Here is a 17425-nt window from a genome sequence, read left to right on the forward strand (position 1 = left end):
CCTGCGCTTCCCCTTCAGGGTGGTAACCACAGGAATGTCTGCAAGGCAAGGACCTTGGCCCACCTGGCACGGTCCCCTGGGCTCCACCCCAGCGGGTAAACACACCCTCCCTGATGCCGCTAAGTGCACAGGGAAGGCATCAAAAGGGAAGACATCAAAAGCGGAGGATGGGCTCCAGCAAAAATAAGCAGGTCAAATGGCCAAAGAACGTTTGAGGGTTGATTTCCTGGAAGCGTCCCTCCCTCCCCTCTGTGCCCCAGAGGCTGGGAGGGCGGTGCCCCAAGGGGCCCAGGGGCTCCGTGTGTGTACCCGTCGGGGAAGCACAATGCCACTCTGTATTACCAGGGTCACCTGGCCGGGCGACTCCTGACGCGTCCGTGCGCATCCGCGGAACCGAACGCTCCCCGGCCTCGCGGCTCTGGCTCTTCACACGGGCCGGCAGTTCGAGGAAACCCCACCTCCCTCCAGGGCGCCGACACTCGTGCTGTGCCGTCGGGAATCGGGACGCTCTTCCAGTTACCGGACGCCGCCGGTTGAGCCCGGCCTCTCGCCACCCCATCCTTACGGAGGGTGAAGGAAAGCGCCGCGCCGAGGAGCACGCCCCGCGGCAGACCCCGGGAGTCGCTCTGACGCGGACTCGAGGCCGCTCGCCTCTGGGAACGCGGGACGGGGCAGGGCGCCCACCTGGCCTCCCCGCGGCAGCCGGCCCCCGGCGGTCTTTCACTTCGCCTGGTTCCCAGCCGCGGCGACACAGACAGACCTTTATTCCGCTGCCTGATCTACCCGTCCTGAAGAAACGGACGCAGAGCTGTGCTCGGCGACATTAAATCTGATCGAGTTTAAGAGAAGAGTCCCCCGGTTTGCACCTTTTATGAATCTTTGCACTAAATTCACACCCAAAACCCACGGACGAACACGGGCTCCGTCCACAGCCCGCATCTGGCCGCACCGCGACGGCCTCTAGCGGAACAGCCGGTACGTCCTGGGCAGGCGCCCGTCCCCGCTGGCCAGCGCCGCCTGGATGTGCTCGTAGGCCGGCAGGTTGCTCAGGTCGCCCAGGGCGGCCACCGCGGGCTTCCTGCGGAGCATCTGGGAGGCAACTCTCCGGATGTCTTCTGGCTTCACGCTGCCTAGCACGGGGGACAGGGAGACCTCAGGGGAACGCCCGAGCCCTGCACGGACTCTCTCCACGCATGGCCGTGGCCACTACCCTGACTGAGGGGTCCGAGGCCAGGCTGCGGACTCCAGAGTCCAGATTCAGGCGTGTGTAGAATTCAGGGCGACTCAGGGTGAAGTGACAAATTTTCCCAGTAAATGGGGATGTACCAGTGGTTGCAAGTTATTTTCAAATGCAGGAATGCACACCTGCCCAGATGCATCTCAATGGAAAAGCTCACCTGCAGAGTTACCCACACGGAGAGCCTGCAGGGAAGGAAAAAACAAAGAACCCCTAGGGCTTGGGTGGGGGGAGGGGAGCGGCCACACACAGGGGCCCGCCTTCGGAGGGCCCGGAAGCTCAGCCTGCCTGGGAACACCAGGCAAGGGCAGCTGGACTTTGCTCCAGAGGATGAGGCCTAGGGGAGACTGGGTACTGCGCGCCCCAGGGTCTGAGGGGGCCCCCAGGGAGGGTGCGAGTGCCAGAGCAGCGAGGTAACAAACGTCACCACAGGACAGCACGGGGGGGGGGGGGGGGGGGGGGGGTCACAGATACTCTGAGGACCTGCTGCAGAGAAAATAAGCTTGTCCCCCAAAGGGCCACAAACAAGTAACACTCTGACACTTAGAGGAAATTCCCGGACTTCCTGCAGGTCACTCACGGGAGGCCATGGGCACCTGCGGCCAAGACACCTGCCACAACACCACAAAGGGCAGCACCGTTCGAGCCCCGAGCGGAGCATTTCCGTCCATCATCTCGGCGAATCCGCTTAAAAACCCAGAGCGGTAGGGAAAAGGGTGAAAACTTGGGGGCACAGGGGTCAGTGCTCAGGGACACGAAGTAGGGCTGGCACAGACGAAAGCCCGCAGGCATCACACCTCCTCCGGCTGGCCGGCCTCTGGGAGGGAAGGGAGGGAGCCGGGTCTGGGCCCGCCCGCCGGCACGGTACTCACGGATGAGCGCACACAGCTCATGGGGCAGCTTTCTGGAACGGGTCGCCAGCACCTGCCTCCCCACGTCCTCGAAGATCACAGGCCTGGACTCCAGGTTCATCATGAGCATGGACATCAGCTGGGTCTTGGCCCGCTCCAGCTCCACCTGGGGGTCCGACCACCAAGCCACACGGTTCAGTTCCCGGCAACTCACACGCTGTTGCCCAGCCACGTCCGCGTCACCAGGAAGACAAATTCGACAGTCTGGGGCTCCGCCCAGACGCCAGGTGCAGGGCCCAGGCAACCGGGCTCCCCACGCTCCCCGAGGAACTCGGAGGGAACCAGCTCCGTGTGCCAAGTCTGTGCCGTGAGCCTCTCTGACCAGGCATGAAATTTGCAACTATGGGACTCCCACGAGTTGCGTTCAGAAACGGGGGGCACGGAGAGCGGCCGGGTGAGAGATGGCACCCGACCGACACGAAGCTGCCGGACGCCGAACAGCGTGCACGCCTGCCGGACGACACTGGCCGCTGAGAGTCCGCATCGTTGCTGGAGGAAAATAGTCTCCGATCTGAGATGAGCACTTTCTATCTTTGCAACTCCGGGCAGACAAAACCTACCTCGAGTTAGCTTCCCGTGAGCGGGAAGTACTTCCTAGCAGACCGCTCACAGAGCCACCGACGCGGACTTTTGATATGTTACTTTTAAAAACTTTTTTTAAGTTTGTTTATTTTGAGAGAGCACAAGCAGGAGAGGGGCAGAGAGAGAATCCCAAGCAGGCTCTGTGCTGACAGCACATGTCCCAGTGTGGGGCTCAAACCCACAACTGTGGGATCATGAACTGGGCCAAAACCGAGAATCAGACACCTAACTGAGCCACCCAGGTGCCACAAATATGGTATTTTAGTTTTCATTTAATGTTTATTTTTGAAAGGGAAAGAACACGCACGCAAGCAGGGGAGGGGCAGAGAGAGAAAGGGAGACACAGAATCCAAGGCAGGCTCCAGGCTCCGAGCTGTCAGCACAGAGCCTGACGTGGGGCTCAAACTCACAAACCATGAGATCATGACCTGAGCCAAAGTTGGATGCTTAGCCGACTGAGCCACACAGGCACCCCTATTTTTTTTTTTTTTAAATATTTATTTTTGAAAGAGAGAGAGAATAAGAAGCCAGGGAGGGCCAGAGAGTGAGGGAGAGAGAAAATCCTAAGCAGGCTCTGAGCTGTCAGCACAGAGCCCGATGTGGGGCTTGAACCCACGAGCCTGAGGGCATGACCGGAGCCGAAGTCAGAGCTCAACCAATTGAGCCACCCAGGCATCCCAATATATTATTTTTAAAATAATATTCCTTTTCCTGGAGCACCTGGGAGCCTCCATCAGTTAAGCGTCCGACTCTTGATTTTGGCTCAGGTTGTGATCTCGTGGTTCGTGAGTTCAAGACCTGTGTTGGGCCCCATGCTAACAGCGTGGATCCTGCTTGGGATTCTCTCTCTCCCTCTCTGCCCCTCCCATCTTGCACGCTTTCTCCCTCGAGATGAATAAACGTTAAAAGGAAAAGACTGCTCTGTGCTATTCTCTCCGGTAGAGCTTAAAAAGGACCGGGGCCCGTCAGATGCAAACAGACTGGGTGCTGAGGGCAGTGGCTGTTCTGTGCGCTGAGACCAGGGAGGAGGGGAGGAGCTCAGCTGCAGACCTGGCTCACTCCGGGGGTCTGCCCTGCTCTGGCTGGGATGTTGGGGGCACAGAGGATGGGCCCACCGCCAGCCACCCCACACTGTGTTCTCTAACCCGCCAACACCGCGGGGACGCTTGCAGGTGGCTCTGTGCCACACTTACCACATCCACGGTTCCAGCCATTAAAATGAACTCCTTCGTGATGATCTCCACCATTTCTCGAACCTTTAAGAGAGAGCGTGGAGACGAAGAAGAGCGTGATCAGGACGTGACAGCCATTTCTTCTAACCCAGGTGGTGACATCTGTGCTTCCAGAGACCAGCTCTGTACGCGGGGACGTGACCTGCACAGGAAGCAGAGGCCACCGCGTTCGGGGCTGGCCCTCACCTGTCTGGGGTCGGCGCTGGCGTGGACGCACAGGAGGCCCGTGTCCTCGTAGCTGTGGTGGTACGAGGTTGCGTTGTACATCCAGTGGTGCCTGTAAGGAGCACGGACGAGGGGACACCTGGAAGGCGGCGTCACGGTCCAGAAGCACCCTCAGCTGGGCCTGCCAACCTTGGGGACAGCCAGGTGAAAGGGACCCAACCCACCTGTTGAGCACGTGGAGGTAGAGCCTGGTAAACATACCCTTGCCGGGCCCGCCAGCCGAAAAGGAGCCGCCGCCCCCCATCATCATGTTCAGCACGGCGAAGGGGATGAAATCGTCCTCCTGCGAGAGACGTGAGGGCCGAGCTCAGCCGCCAGGGGATGCCCAACTCCACGCCGCACAGGCCCCCGCTGGCACTCACCAAGAAGGAACAGCTCTCCAGTCCTATCATGATGTGCGTGAGCTCGGGGAACGGGGCAGGGCCCAGACTGACGTTGGACATATCTCTCTCCAGCTGTAACCAAGAAGGGTGAGCAGTGTACCCACGCGGAAAGCAAGGAGGCCTCAGCCACCCCAGGTCGGAGCGGCTTAAGAACAGTCACAGAAATCCCACACGAGCACCAGAAAACTCTCTAGAGACAAGAACTATCCTTCGCCTCCCGTTTGTACCAAACTCTCAGCTTTAACCAAGGAACACACGTCACGCTCAGGCCCCAGAATACGTATTAAAGGCAAAGCCACGGGCTTACGGCTGACTGTAACACCCACAGGCTCCAGCCGACAACGTGCCAAAACCCAAGTCAAAAAAGGCGTACACGACCCAAGGTCACGGGCTCTTTTCCATCACGGCTTTACCTTGACAACCCCCCCCGTGTACTGTGCCACCGATCTGTCGACGTCCACAGCCTTCTCACATCCCCAGGCCGGCTGGGTTCCCAGCAGGTACTTTCTGGCACATTCCACCAGGTGCTCGTGCTCCACCCCAACCCCAGCCAGCACCATGCGGTCAGGGGTGTAATAGTTTCTCAGGTAGGAGTGAAGCACTTCTCGGTCCATCTTTGCTATGTTTTCTGTGGGGCAGAAACGGTGGAGGCCAACTGTGTTTTCCCGGTAAGCAGCCTAACAAAGGAGGGGAGAAACACAGGTGACCAAGAAGGCCACGGCCAGGTGTCCCCCCTTGCACTGGGCCTGCCGTGACCCCAGCTGTGGCAGGAAGAGCCCGTGGGTGCTTTGCTTCGTTTGGCAGGAATAGCTCTGTGTGTTTCTAAAGAACACAAAACCTACCTCTCCGGGATGAAAACTCAAAAAACCCGTATGAAATAAAAGCCTCGCTCTAGAAACAGAGCGATAAAAATCTCGTTACTGTAGGAATTACAAAACGAGGGGTGCCTGGGTGGCTCAGCTGGTTGAGCGTCCAATTTCGGCTCAGGTCATGATCTCGCAGTTCGTGGGATCGAGCCCCACATCAGGCTCTGCGCTGACAGCACGGAGCCAGCTTGGGATTCTCTCTCTCCCTCTCTGCCCCTTCCCCGCTCACACTTTCTCAAAAACAAGGGATAAAATGCTAAAAAAAAAAAAAAAAAAAAAAAAATTACAAAATGAAAAACTCGCCATGAGTGGCACGTTTGGGAATTAAGAATGTTCTGACCACACCTAGAGCCTGTAGGAATGACCTCAGGAAGGCAGACAGCCCCTCCCAACCGCCCTGGTGGCAGGAGGGCCACTGATATGGAGGAGGGCACATTGCGAGCTTTGTATCTCACCTCGTGAATCATCTCTGTGAGGAGCGGTTCTGGGTCAGGCCGCATATTGAGGTCCTCCAGCTCAAACTGGACAGCCATCCGTGCCATCTCGATTTCCTCATCTGCAAAGCACCCAGGCGAGGCTCAGACTGCACCAGCCAGGAGGGAGATGGCCCTGGGCCCGTGCCACCAGACTGGCCGAAAGACATGCTGGCAACCTCCTCTGCCTTCACCTGGGGCAGACCGGGGGGGCGGTGGTGGGAGTGAGGGGGACGGCGCCGGGCGGGCAGGGCCTACAGGCGTCAGGCCTCGCCAGGCTCGGCCATGAGGTGGTCACCCGGGCCTGCTCTGAGCCCCAGATTCCTCCCCATGAGAGGCCCTCAGGCCCCTAACCGCTCTGTCCCAAAGGGCTGCTGTGAGGGTGAAGCTGCGCTGGCTGTGAAGGCACTGGAAAAAGAGGCACGGGCCTACATCGTGGCTGCTGTTTCATCAGCTAGCTGGAGCAAGTACCGGAAAGTTCTTAACTCAGCACTGCAGTCCTGGACCACGAGGCCAGGCTGATGTGACCAGAGCCCAGCCAGGGCAGCTGGAATGGTCAGCACGGCCCACTCTAGCCCCCTTCGGGCCCGGAATCAGAGTCTGGTTACTACCGGGCCAAGGAAGGGGACGGAGACCAGGACGTGGAAACTTCCGGCAGCATACCAGCCAGAGTTTTCAGAGACTGTCTGAAATGCCTTTGAGAAACGAAAGACCCAGGGGTGCCCCGCTGGCTCCATCAGAGCATAAAAGTTACTTAAACGAGTAAATCGATAAAAACTTAAGGAAAAAAGAAATTAAAAATCCAACTTCGCTAAAAACGTCCAAAGGCATAAAGGGGTGTCAAAGTGTTAGACGCGAAGAACCTCCCTGACCACCAGCGTCACTTCCTAGGAAATCGTGACACCCACTGGTAGCTGAGCCCACGGGGGCGCCACGGTGCTCTTCCTCGGGGGCCGGGCTTCCGTCTGCCCCCCTCCGCGTCCAACCCCCTAGACACCGCACACAGCCCAGGGCACACCTGTGAGCCTGGGGTGCAGGACCACGTCAGCCAGCAAACCAACCACCGTGTCCAGGCCCTTGGAATCCGCAGACACGGCGTACATGGTAGTGTCCCTGGAAAGAAGAAACGACACCAGGTGTCAGGGTCGTGACAGGTGCACACCAAACGGGGGCCATTCCCCACTGGCACCGAAGACCAGCACACACTCGGTTCGCCCCATCTTCCAGCGCAACTTCCCGCACGTGTTGGAGCGAAAGCAGCTGCCCAGCCCGGACGGACGAGGACCAGCTCTCGGACCTTTTCACGAGCACGGGCTCCCCACCACCTGCACCACGGGGGTGCGCTTCGTCACGCGCTTCCTGAGGGTCTGCCGCCCGGACCGACGGGTCGGCATGGGGGACGCACAGCCTTACGCAGCTGGGGACCAGAGCCACGTCTGGCAGACCAGCTCCGCCTGCCCTCGTCCACAGCCCCTGCACCCCATCTGCATGCTGGCTAACACCAGACTCTCCCGGTCCCCCAAAAGACCGCTGCCTCTTCCCGGCTGAGCCTCTCCCCCTGCTGTTCCCAGAGTCTGGGCCACCTCCACCCCTCGTTCAGTCTGGCAAACTCTTTCAAGACCAGCCGATGTCAAGTTTGCTATCGTTCCTTTCCAGACTCCGGACCAGGTCACCTGCTTGTCCCCGCGCCCCCACCTCTAGTCTTGGTTCCTGGCTCTCGCTTCCATTGCCTGTGGTGCAGCCCTCTGCTGGCTCTGGGCGCACACTGGGGATGGGGCCTGCTCTGTGTCCCCAGGGCCCGGCCAGCAACCTCCGGGGACCGCCTGGCTCTCCAGTGTGCTCTCTGCTGTAAGTGTTGCCGCCTGTGTCCTTCCTCCACCAAATCCCTCACCCAACCCTGCCCAGGCCAGGCTCCTTCTCAACGCCAACGTCCCCAGCTTCTCCAGGACGTGGGTTTCAGTGGGACTCTGACAGAGAATAACCACCACAGTTCGTGGCTGCAAAATGAGCTGGCGTACCTTGACGTCTGGCAGTCACAGATACCCCCGTGCTTTTCCAAGGTGAGCAGAATTTCATCTTTGCTGTCAAATCGATCTGTCGACTAGTGGAAACAAACAAGTGAATCTAAGTAAGAAAATCTAAAGCAACTTCTAACACATGGTTTTAGAAAAGAAAACCTATTTTGGCTTTTAAAACGTGAAACCAAATCGTTTTCCGATCTAAACACCTTTTAGCAGCAACACCTTATCAAGTCAGTCCCTCGTTAAAATAACCGTTCTAAAAAAAAACCAAAATGTGGTAGATCCTTCCCAAACAAAGTCTCAAAAATTACAAATCGTACACTGACCGAAAATGCCAATTTTTCCAAAAAGTGAGCAATTCCACTAAGATATTTGGCTTCGTATCTTGATCCTGAATTAATAAGAACTGGCAATAAAAAGAAAAATGACAAGTTAAGTCAAATGTCGAGAAGAGCGGATTCAATCAAGAGAAACCTTTACAACTGAGCGTGATCAAACAGGCCGGCGCCACCATGTGAAGGCGACAGCGTGTCCACTCCCCGGGCTACGTACCCACAGCTGCACGCGTGCTGACGCTCACGGAGTCGTACGCTTGGTATTGGTGGTGGAGACGGTTTAGAGCTCTTGGAAGCTACAAAGGGGGAAGGCCCAGCACCGACATGGCGGCTCACGCTCAGAGTACTCGGTTTCCAGATTCTAGAGCGTACTTTCCCCTCCGGATCCAGCGCACGAACCGCGTACCAAGCACAGCGGTCAGTGAAGCACCCACGACACTACCGACAGTACTTACTTCCCACCGTACAAAACTGTCCGAACTTGTTCTGGGACGCCACGCGAAGCCCGTTATCCAGCGTGGTCACTTTGGTTTCAAACTTTTCCTGTCCACCGGCCGTAGCGAAAACAGGCTGCGGCACGCCAGGGAAGGGGGAGGAGAGCGGGGTGCCGGGGTAGGCCCCGCCACTACTGAAGCATCTGTGTGCGGGAGCTCCGGACCTACACAGAGAGAGTGGCCGGTTACAGACCTGAGACCGCGGAGCCCATGGTGACTGGCCGTCGCGTCCCGTCTACGTGAGCACTTAGAGACGACACGCGGGAGCAGGCAGGAACACCACTGCTGGGGACAAATCCTGGCTCAGCCCAGGGGGCCGCGGCCAGTTGGTCAGTTCTTTGGGCCGTAACCGCTCTCTCTTATAAACATCTCTTACAGAGCAGATGACTAACCACCGCACCTCACCCTGACGGCCCGGGTTAAATCTCTCTTCCAGCACCGAGCTCCGCTCTGGCCCTCAACTGCCACCCCCCACCCCCTGCCATGGGGCCCCAGGTGGTCTGGACTCCAACTCTCTCCAAACTCCTCTCTTAAAGCCCTCCTCTCCACCACCGCCCCCCAGGACCCAGTCACACTGGCCTGCGGGTGCTGCCCTGAGCACACACACACCTGGCTCCTTAACCCCAACGCCTCTGTTCCTCCTGCTCCCGCCTGGCCGGGGCCTGACCCTCCTCCCGTGCCTCCCCTCTTGGCTTCAATGCCGCCTCCTCCCAAGGCGACCCCTCCGCACTCTACGCGAAGTCAGATCCCACTGCTTGACTTCTTTTAAGCGTTCACACCGCGGCTCCTACGCGGCCCGCGCTCCTGCCTGCGCCCGCTATCTCCGCCCGGCACGGTGCGGCGTACAGCCAGGGGCCGCCACCGACTGTGGCCCGAGTGGACGTGCTGGCGGCCAGGAAGGCGGGAAGGCTGCGGGGACGGAAAAAGCGCGCTGTCTGCAGGCGAGGGGACACAGCACAGCGGTCTGGGGCACGGAGGCCCCGCGGGCTCGGCCTCACAAGGGGGGGCTCCCCCCCCCGCGACAGGACGGGGGCCGGGGCGGAGATGACACGTGGCCTCCGACGGGCCCCGTCGGCCCGGGAGAAGGCGGGAGAGGACCCAGCGGCCCGGGAGAGGGCAGGCGGATGGGTCTCGGGGCCCGGGGCTGGGGCCCCAGGCAGGGAAGGGCCCTCGGCGCCTCGGAGACGAAGCCAGGGTCCCGAAGCCCGAGCCCGAACCCCCGGCGCGGCGCCTGGGCGTGGGGAAGCCAGAGGCAGGGCGTCCGGACAGACGCGAGCCGCCCCGGGTCCCCCGCTGACCCCCGGCGCGTCCCCGGCTCACCTCAGCCGCGAGCGGCGCCACGAGCCCGAGCCGCGCACCAGCAGCAGCCGCGCCGCCGCCAGCGCCATAGCCGCCATCTTAAGTCTCCGCCCCCGGCTTCTGTCGTCACTTCCGACCCCGCCCCCTCCGCCCCGCCCCTGCGGCGCCGGCCCCCGGCGTTCGGGAGCGCGCTTCCGGTGCCCGGAGCGGAAGCCGCTGCGAGAGGCTGGGAGCGGCGGCCGGGCGGCGGGCGACGGGCGCGGGGGACTCGGGCCGCGGCCGGGGCGGAGCCGGGGCCATGGAGCCCCCGCTGCCGGGTTAGGGTGGGCCGGCGCCGCCGGGCCCGCGACGATGGCCGGCTACGCGCGCCGCCCTGGCGTCCCCCCGCTGTCGCGAGCCCGGAGCCTCGTCATTCCGGACGGTGAGCGGCCGGGCGGGACGGCGGGGCCGAGCCCGCCGGGCCCCGGGGCCGCCCCCGACCCGCCGGGACGGGCTCCAGGTGAGGCGGGCGGCGCAGAGCGCGCGGCCAATCGGTCTTGTTGATGTTATTGCAGCTCCTGCGTTCTGTGAGCGCCGGTCTTGTCTCCCCCAGCTAGACTGTGAGCGCCCCCATGGCAGGGACCTGGACTCCCACTTCTTCGGCATTCGGCCGACGTTTATGTGCTATGTGCCCAGTCCGGTGCTAGCTTCCGTGGGAGACACAGGTGAGAGACAAGCCTCAGGGAGCCCGAGCCGGCGCCACGTTAGCATTAGCTCTGCCCTCGACCCAGCGAGGGGCACTCAGTGCCACCGTGCACCGGCCCCTGGGACACGCAAGTGCTGAGCGGCCCCCCGCCAGCTAGGAGCTGGCAGTCTGGCCTTGGGGAGCCCCCCCAACCCCCAACACAGACACTTCCAATGTAGGATGGTGGTAAGTGCTGAAAGAGAGGTATGCCTAGCGGGAGCACCGCAAGCCATCTCCTCCTTCCAGGTGGTGGGGCGCAAGGCCAGGGTGCCTTCGTCCAGTAAGGGCAGTGGCCTCGTTCTCCCCCAAGCAGTCCCGCTGCTTGTTGGCTGCGGTGAGTGGTGAGAGTTCAGGTGCTTCCATCGGGGTCTCAGAGAGGAGTGGCCACCCTCGAGAGGATTCGGAAGACCCCGCGGACGGTGGACGTGCGCAGCCACACTGCTCATCAGAGCCTACTGGAAGCTTTTTCTGAATCACAGATGCCAGGGCCCACAGAGGTTCTACTGCCGCGGGCAGGAGCCTGGGGGCTTGTGTTTCAAACGTTACCCACGCTGTGAGAATCACTGTGGTAGAGACCCCGTGTTGAAAAAAAAAAGCTGTCACAAAGGTGACCACAGTAGGGTGATGACGTCTCTTTGCAGATTTTGGCTACGGAAAGGGGAAATGCACTAAGCAAGGTCCGCCAGGAGCCCAGGAGACACATTTTGGAGGTAGGGTAGTTAGACAAGATCCTTTCTTTTTCTCTCTGCCCGACACAAAACGCCAAGCACGTGGCCAATGATGAGTTGTCCATTTGACAGCATATAACTTTGTGCCTGGGGTCTGAAAGACCAGGTGGGGGTAGAGACCTACAGAGTCCGTCGTGATCCTGGGGTAGAAGGAAAGAGGGTACAAGGACAGGGGAAGCCGGGACGTGCAGGATGACAGACGTGGGGAGTCACGCTAAAGGGGTCTGAAGAGGCAGCAAGCGCTAGGGGCAGCAGGAGTCAGCATCACACAAAGTTGGCACCTGGGCTCTGATGATCGTGGACTGAGAGGGTCACAGGGTGGCTGGTTAGGGGCCAGGAGAGTGAGAGGGAGGCCGAGAAGAGAGCAGGGAAGAGGGGATGAGTGAGCAGGGGAAGGGGTGGGGGTCAGTGACCCCCAATTTGGCTGCACCTTTGGAACCGATGGCCCCCGGCGCAGGTCGTGCCCCAGGCCAACTAACTCGGCTGTGTGGGGATGGAGGTGAGTTGTCCTTGTAAAGACCCCCCAGGTGATTGCCGTGGGCAGTAAGGTGCAGGGACCAGGGGGAAAGAGAACTCAGAATGTGGACGCAGGTCTGCTTTATTGGCTAGGTTTCTCATTTCTTAGCATTCGCTGAGTTCTGGTGGGGTGATGAGGGTGGCAGTCCTGATTTTAGATGTGGCCGTGTTCTGGAAAGAAACTAACAGGGAAGCTCCCTTTTAACGAGTCTTGGGAGACTTTCTGGATTTGTGACGTGCGTTACCTCTGCAGATGATAAGCTTGAAGATCTCGCAGAGGCCAACCCGTTCTCCTTCAAAGAGTTTCTGAAAACCAAGAACCTCGGCCTGTCGGGAGAAGACACCGCCAACAACAGGGTTTATTCAAAGGTAAATCGAGGCGTCGTTTGCGACGACCGTACACAGAGAAACGTCTGGAGGACATCTCTCTCCCGATGTGGGGGACACTACAGGATCCGGGGGCGGTACAAAGGGAGCCCACAGCGAACGCCGGTGGGACCCTTTCTGGCTCTCCTCTCTCCTGGGAGGCAGGTGGGCCTCTCATTCCACTGTCAGGCGCCCCCCGGAAGACCGGCCTCCAGTGGCTTCTGAGTCTGAGCTGTGCGTCTGGCCATCTTCCTTAGGAACCCACGAGGCACCCACTGGGACTCGGCCGCGACTCCCCAACCCCCCAGACCGTGGGGTATGGCCTGGAATATCAGCAGCCATTTTTCGAAGACCCTACGGGGGCTGGCGACCTTCTGGACGAGGACGAGGACGAGGACGAGGGGTGGAACGGGGCCTACTTGCCGTCCAGCGTGGAGCAGACCCGCTCCTTGGGAGGCGCCGCCAGCACGTCGCCCTGCAGCACATACGTCTCCTTCTTCTCCACCCCGTCAGAGCTGGTGGGGCCCGAGACCCTGCCCCCATGGACACTGAGTGACTCGGACTCCCGCGCCTCTCCGGCGGGGAGCCCCAGCGCAGATTTCGCGGCTCCCGGAGAGTCTCTGGGAGACAGGCACCTGCGGACGCTGCAGATAAGCTACGAAGCCGTAAGTGAGGGGGCCCCACGGCGGCCCCCTGGCCGGTACCCGTGCGTGAGCAGCGCGCTCGCAGAGGACCCCGAGGCTCCTGGTGTCCACGGTGGCCTGGGGTTTGGGCTCCGGGGACAAGACAGTCTGTGGTGTGGCCGTCTGCTAGAGTCCCTGTGCGCCGGTCCCCCGTGTTGACTGATCCCGTGTGTGATGTGCCACCTGAAGAGCACTGTGGAGGGCGGTGCGGTGTGGTCTGGCTCAGGCCCTCCGAGGGCCTCCCGTCAGGAAAGGGTCCCCTCCCGGCGGCAGCTCAGGGACACCTCGCCGTGCTCTGACTAGAGGAGATTTCTTAAAGAGGATCATCCCCTAAAAAAGGGTCGCGAGCGCAGTCGGCGTCCGTAACCGGAGGGCTTCCGGAGGAGACACTTCCGTCTGTTTTTCCTTCGTGAGCGGACGGGAGGCTGACTGCCCAGAACATTTCTGTTCGTCAGGGAGTTCTAGAACCAAATTACAGAGACGCAGACCCCTTTTGAGTGAGACACCGAGACTCAGAATTTCTAATGAGGGTTTTCTTTCTCTGCAGCTGAAAGATGAAAATTCTAAGCTGAGAAGAAAGCTGACTGAGGTTCAGAGCTTCTCTGAAACTCAAACAGAAATGTATGTAAGCTCTCAGTTAGGACCGCGATTCAAAATGCCTGCTAACACCCGAATCCATTGTAAATCGGTAACGAGGCGATCAGAGTTGAACCGAGTCTAGCCTCCGTCACGTGCAGGTCCTCCGCCTCAGACACGTGTCTGGTTCTGCACGACAGTTTATTTTGAACGTTAGACCCAAACCGAGCACACTTGATAAGAACGGCCGAACTGGTGATCGAGAGCCAGCTCGGGACGCTCTCTGGGGCTCCCGCCGAGGCAGCGGGCTCTCGGGGGTTTTCAGCTAACCCGCCCGACCTAACTGCCTCTCGGACGCATTCTGAGAGCCAGATGCGTGAGTTGGCAGTGACTTGGTCTTCTGTCTCACAAGGGTGAGGACGCTGGAGCGGAAGCTGGAAGCAAAAATGATAAGGGAGGAGAGTGACTACCGAGATCTGGAGTCCGTGGTCCAGCAGGTGGAGCAGAACCTGGAGCTGATGACAGTACGAGGGGCGGGGGGGGCATTGTGACGCGCCGGGCGTGACCCTCTGTTGTCAGCCCACAGAGGCGCGGAGTGAGCGGGGGTCCCTCACAATGGGCCCACCTGCTGGGCAGAGCGAGCTGGAACTCCCACCCCCACCCCCCACCCCCCCCCGTGAGGGCATCTCACCACATTGCTTATTAGCGATGCCTCCTTGTTTTTGTTTTTATAACAGAAACGAGCTGTAAAGGCGGAAAATCACATCCTGAAACTGAAGCAGGAAATAAGCTTGCTGCAGGTGATTGAACGGCAGGGATACAAATCCGGGGGGGGGACCTCCCCAGCAGCGGGAACCCCTGTATTCGGGACGTGCAGGCTTTCCCCACCCCCACCCCCCACCTCAAGTGAAAGAAGCAGCCCTGTCGTTCTGGCCCCCGTGTTTTCTGCTCACCGAGAGGGTCGTGGGCATTTGCTGTGTCATCTGGGACAGCACGGATGCTGACCTGAATTTCTCATTCCTGTGGAGGAGCGCTGAGGACAGACTGAGGGACACGACAGGCCCGTGTCCTCTAAGAGCCCCCTCAGCAGAGAGTGGCTTTTGCGGGGGCTAGCCCTGTCCCCCCCCACCCCCACCCCCACCTCCTCTGCTGAGGGTGCCGTGGTCAGTTTTAGTTGGACTGCCTTTCAGATGCTCTCTTCTGCAGCCGCAAAAGCCCTTTCCCACTCTCGCCCACCCTCCAGGCGCAGGTCTCTAACTTCAAGCGCGAGAATGAGGCCTTGCGGTCCGGCCAGGGTGCCAGCCTGACGATAGTGAAGCACAACACCGACGTGGCCTTGCAGAACCTTCGCGTCGTCATGAACAACGCCCACTCCTCCATAAAGTGAGCGCTGGGGAGCTGAGGGCGCCTCGGCACGGGCGGGGGTGAGGCGGTGACCCCGGGGAGGCGGAGTCCCTTAGCACAGGGCTTCAAGCCATGACCGCACCCCGAGCGGTGGACGGGGCTCTGGAACAGAAGTGCGCCTGACGGTCCTATTAACCCCGAGGCCACTCGATGCGCACCCGACCGGCGGGCTCTGGAATGTCTGCATGGCGATAGCCGTGTTCACCTGAGCACTGACGTCAGACGGGAGTCCTGCCTCGCTCACCCACGAAATGTCACAGTTCTGAATGGGGACGAGTCACAGCGTTTCCCTCTTGTCCTGAGAAGCAAAGAGGTTCTTGGGAGGCCCCTGGGAAGGGTCCGCCGTGGTGGCTCCCACTGCGCGTCCCCGTCTGTGTGCCACGGGCCGAGTTCCCCAAGGGTGGTGGCGGCCAGGCCCACCGCGGGCGCCTCTGGGGCAGAGGGTCCCCCACCCAAAGCCTGCTTTTCACTCTGGAACTTTGCTTTGTTGCTTCTGACGTTGCCCGGCCGTGGTAGCGGACGGTAACATCCACGTTTCCGTTTCAGGCAGCTGGTTTCTGGAGCCGAAACGTTGAATCTTGTGGCCGAAATCCTTAAATCCATAGACAGAATTTCCGAAATTCAAGATGAGGAAGAGGAGTCTTGAGAACTCTGAGGTGCTTCCAGGTCGCAGCCCTGCTGACGTCCGGACGCCGCCGCTCGCCGGGTTGGAAAATGCCGTTGTGTCTTTAAGGACGTCGTCCTCGGCCGTAGTAAAAATACTCACCGTGCCGCTAATTTCGTGACCTAAACAGCCCTAACAGCCAGCTGCAGTGAGGAGCCCCCCGCGTGGGAGAGCTGCACCTGGCTTCTACGCGACCCTTCCTGGCGAGCTCCTGCTACTTGGTGGACTGATGCTCTATCGGAAGACGTTTCTGTGAAAGCCAGTGATCTTTTGAAGTTACTAAACATGAAAACGGCAGTTCTGTAATAAGTGTTTTCCGTCGTCATTCCAGAATGTCGATCGTAAGATAAGTTCAATCGATCGTCCTCGATTCCGTAAGGAGAGGGAGTAGGTGAGCCGTGGCTCCGTGCTCGCCTCCCAAGGCCCTAATGCCTCTGTGACCTCACTTGGTGCCCCGGCTGGCTCAGAGTCCCCTCCTGGGGCCTCACGGGCGGCTCGTACAGTTGGAGACCCGAGCCTGGCTGCTGTCCTTCCGCGGGGTCCCAGGTCACACAGGCGCGCCACTGGGTGCGACCATCTAAACGCATCTGTGGGCCTTCGGATTTGAAAAGCTGCTTCGGCTGGAGGGTTTTGATACACGTTTCGAGTGGCATCTTGTACAACGAAGTTTGGAATTCGGGGATTGAGACTGTGCGCAGCCTTCCTGGGTCGGCACGAGGTCTCCCGGGGTGCTTTTCCAATGTAGGGGGGGGCACCATATGCCTTTTTGGCCATTTTTCTCTAGATGTTATTTTTTAAAATAAATTTCCTTTTCTTCTCCTGTTCAGATGGACCGCTTTCCTATTTAATAAACCGTAAAACTCACACGAACTGTCCCACTTTTTTTCCAATTTAACCGCTTCTTTACGCTTAAGAAACCTAGTACCGTTCTGTGACTTTAGGGCATGCGTCTTGTCGTAATGGGTGATTTGTGCCGATAAATTCAAGCGTTAGTCCCGTGGCCTGTGGGGTCAAGGGTAGACCCCGATCACTGCTGCCGGGCCTGACCAAGGTGGCCGGCCCGCTAGATGTGCGTCACGGCCGGGTGTTTCGGAGTTGGACACGCCGGATTCTAGTGTTGGGGCATTCTTCGGTCACATGGTTGAATTTTCGAATAACGTTTGAACTGCTAGACCCTCCGATCTGGGCTACAGGTAAGAGCTTTGCAGAAGTCCCTGCCGAAGACACCCTACTCCTCCTCACCCGTCACCTCCTGTTCCTCCCTGTTGGTGAGAAGCGGGTACCGGGCTCTGTGGTCGGAGCAGACTTTAGACAGGCCGGTCTAGCGGGCAAGTGCTAGGACCCCGTTTTCTTCTGGGTGTGCCCACGACAGCCTGGGAAAGCTACGGAGAGCAGGAATGGGGCTCGGCGGGAGGATGCTTGCAGGCTCCGTGTTTTAAGGGGGTGGGGGATGTGGGTGGCAGATCACCACCAGCCTGGTGTACTTTCCCTCCGCCCGCAGGCCAGGCTGGGCCCGAGCTCGCCGCCGGAGTGACCCTCAGGTGCGCTCCACCTACTCCTGATCCTGCCCTTCATCCTGCGCAGACCTGTACCACCTCCGCAAGGTCGGGCGAAGGGACTGGGGGCGGGTGGCCAGGAGGAGGGTCTGGATAAAGGAGCGTGGCACACAGACAGGCTCCTACAGTACGTTTGGGGCATTCCCTGGT

At 59.9% G+C, this 17425-nt stretch overlaps 2 protein-coding genes across 6 annotated transcripts; one reads left to right on the plus strand and one right to left on the minus strand.

Annotated features, from left to right (window-relative positions):
- Positions 1 to 819: 819 nt before the first annotated feature.
- PMPCA (peptidase, mitochondrial processing subunit alpha) lies at positions 820 to 10186 on the minus strand. Of its 3 annotated transcripts, none has more exons than XM_047830629.1 (13): positions 10080 to 10186; positions 8721 to 8923; positions 8257 to 8336; positions 7928 to 8010; positions 6928 to 7022; positions 5892 to 5992; positions 4984 to 5247; positions 4550 to 4642; positions 4352 to 4470; positions 4149 to 4239; positions 3924 to 3986; positions 2110 to 2254; positions 820 to 1130 (listed from the first exon to the last, which is right to left on the minus strand). In XM_047830629.1, the coding sequence occupies exons 1-13, from the start codon at positions 10154 to 10156 to the stop codon at positions 961 to 963; spliced, it is 1584 nt and encodes a 527-aa protein (XP_047686585.1). In that variant the 5' UTR covers positions 10157 to 10186; the 3' UTR covers positions 820 to 960. The 3 variants fall into 3 exon arrangements, with proteins under 3 accessions (XP_047686585.1, XP_047686586.1, XP_047686584.1); XM_047830630.1 differs by having other exon boundaries at positions 987 to 1422; XM_047830628.1 differs by lacking the exon at positions 820 to 1130 and having other exon boundaries at positions 1431 to 2254.
- A 78-nt stretch (positions 10187 to 10264) lies between these two features.
- ENTR1 (endosome associated trafficking regulator 1) lies at positions 10265 to 16583 on the plus strand. 3 transcript variants are annotated; one of them, XM_047830633.1, is made up of 10 exons: positions 10265 to 10479; positions 10613 to 10762; positions 11424 to 11492; positions 12280 to 12395; positions 12650 to 13057; positions 13623 to 13696; positions 14064 to 14148; positions 14389 to 14451; positions 14895 to 15034; positions 15602 to 16583. In XM_047830633.1, the coding sequence occupies exons 1-10, from the start codon at positions 10410 to 10412 to the stop codon at positions 15699 to 15701; spliced, it is 1275 nt and encodes a 424-aa protein (XP_047686589.1). In that variant the 5' UTR covers positions 10265 to 10409; the 3' UTR covers positions 15702 to 16583. The 3 variants fall into 3 exon arrangements, with proteins under 3 accessions (XP_047686589.1, XP_047686588.1, XP_047686590.1); XM_047830632.1 differs by having other exon boundaries at positions 10267 to 10479; positions 14064 to 14175; XM_047830634.1 differs by lacking the exon at positions 10613 to 10762 and having other exon boundaries at positions 10268 to 10557; positions 14064 to 14175.
- Positions 16584 to 17425: the final 842 nt, after the last annotated feature.

The sequence above is a fragment of the Prionailurus viverrinus genome, chromosome D4 (assembly GCF_022837055.1).
Source record: "Prionailurus viverrinus isolate Anna chromosome D4, UM_Priviv_1.0, whole genome shotgun sequence".
NCBI classification, from domain to species: domain Eukaryota; kingdom Metazoa; phylum Chordata; class Mammalia; order Carnivora; family Felidae; genus Prionailurus; species Prionailurus viverrinus.

Coding starts and splice junctions, on each gene's coding strand:
- PMPCA (XM_047830628.1), bottom strand. CDS start 10,156: ATGGCGGCTATGGCGCTGGCGGCGGCGCGGCTGCTGCTGGTGCGCGGC. Junction 8,337..8,720: donor ACAGTTTTGTACGGTGGGAA/GTAAGTACTGTC, acceptor TTTTATTGCCAG/TTCTTATTAATTCAGGATCA. Junction 5,993..6,927: donor CCTGCACCCCAGGCTCACAG/GTGTGCCCTGGG, acceptor GGTGCTTTGCAG/ATGAGGAAATCGAGATGGCA.
- ENTR1 (XM_047830632.1), top strand. CDS start 10,410: ATGGCCGGCTACGCGCGCCGCCCTGGCGTCCCCCCGCTGTCGCGAGCC. Junction 10,480..10,612: donor GAGCCTCGTCATTCCGGACG/GTGAGCGGCCGG, acceptor ATGTTATTGCAG/CTCCTGCGTTCTGTGAGCGC. Junction 10,763..11,423: donor AGCTTCCGTGGGAGACACAG/GTGAGAGACAAG, acceptor GTCTCTTTGCAG/ATTTTGGCTACGGAAAGGGG.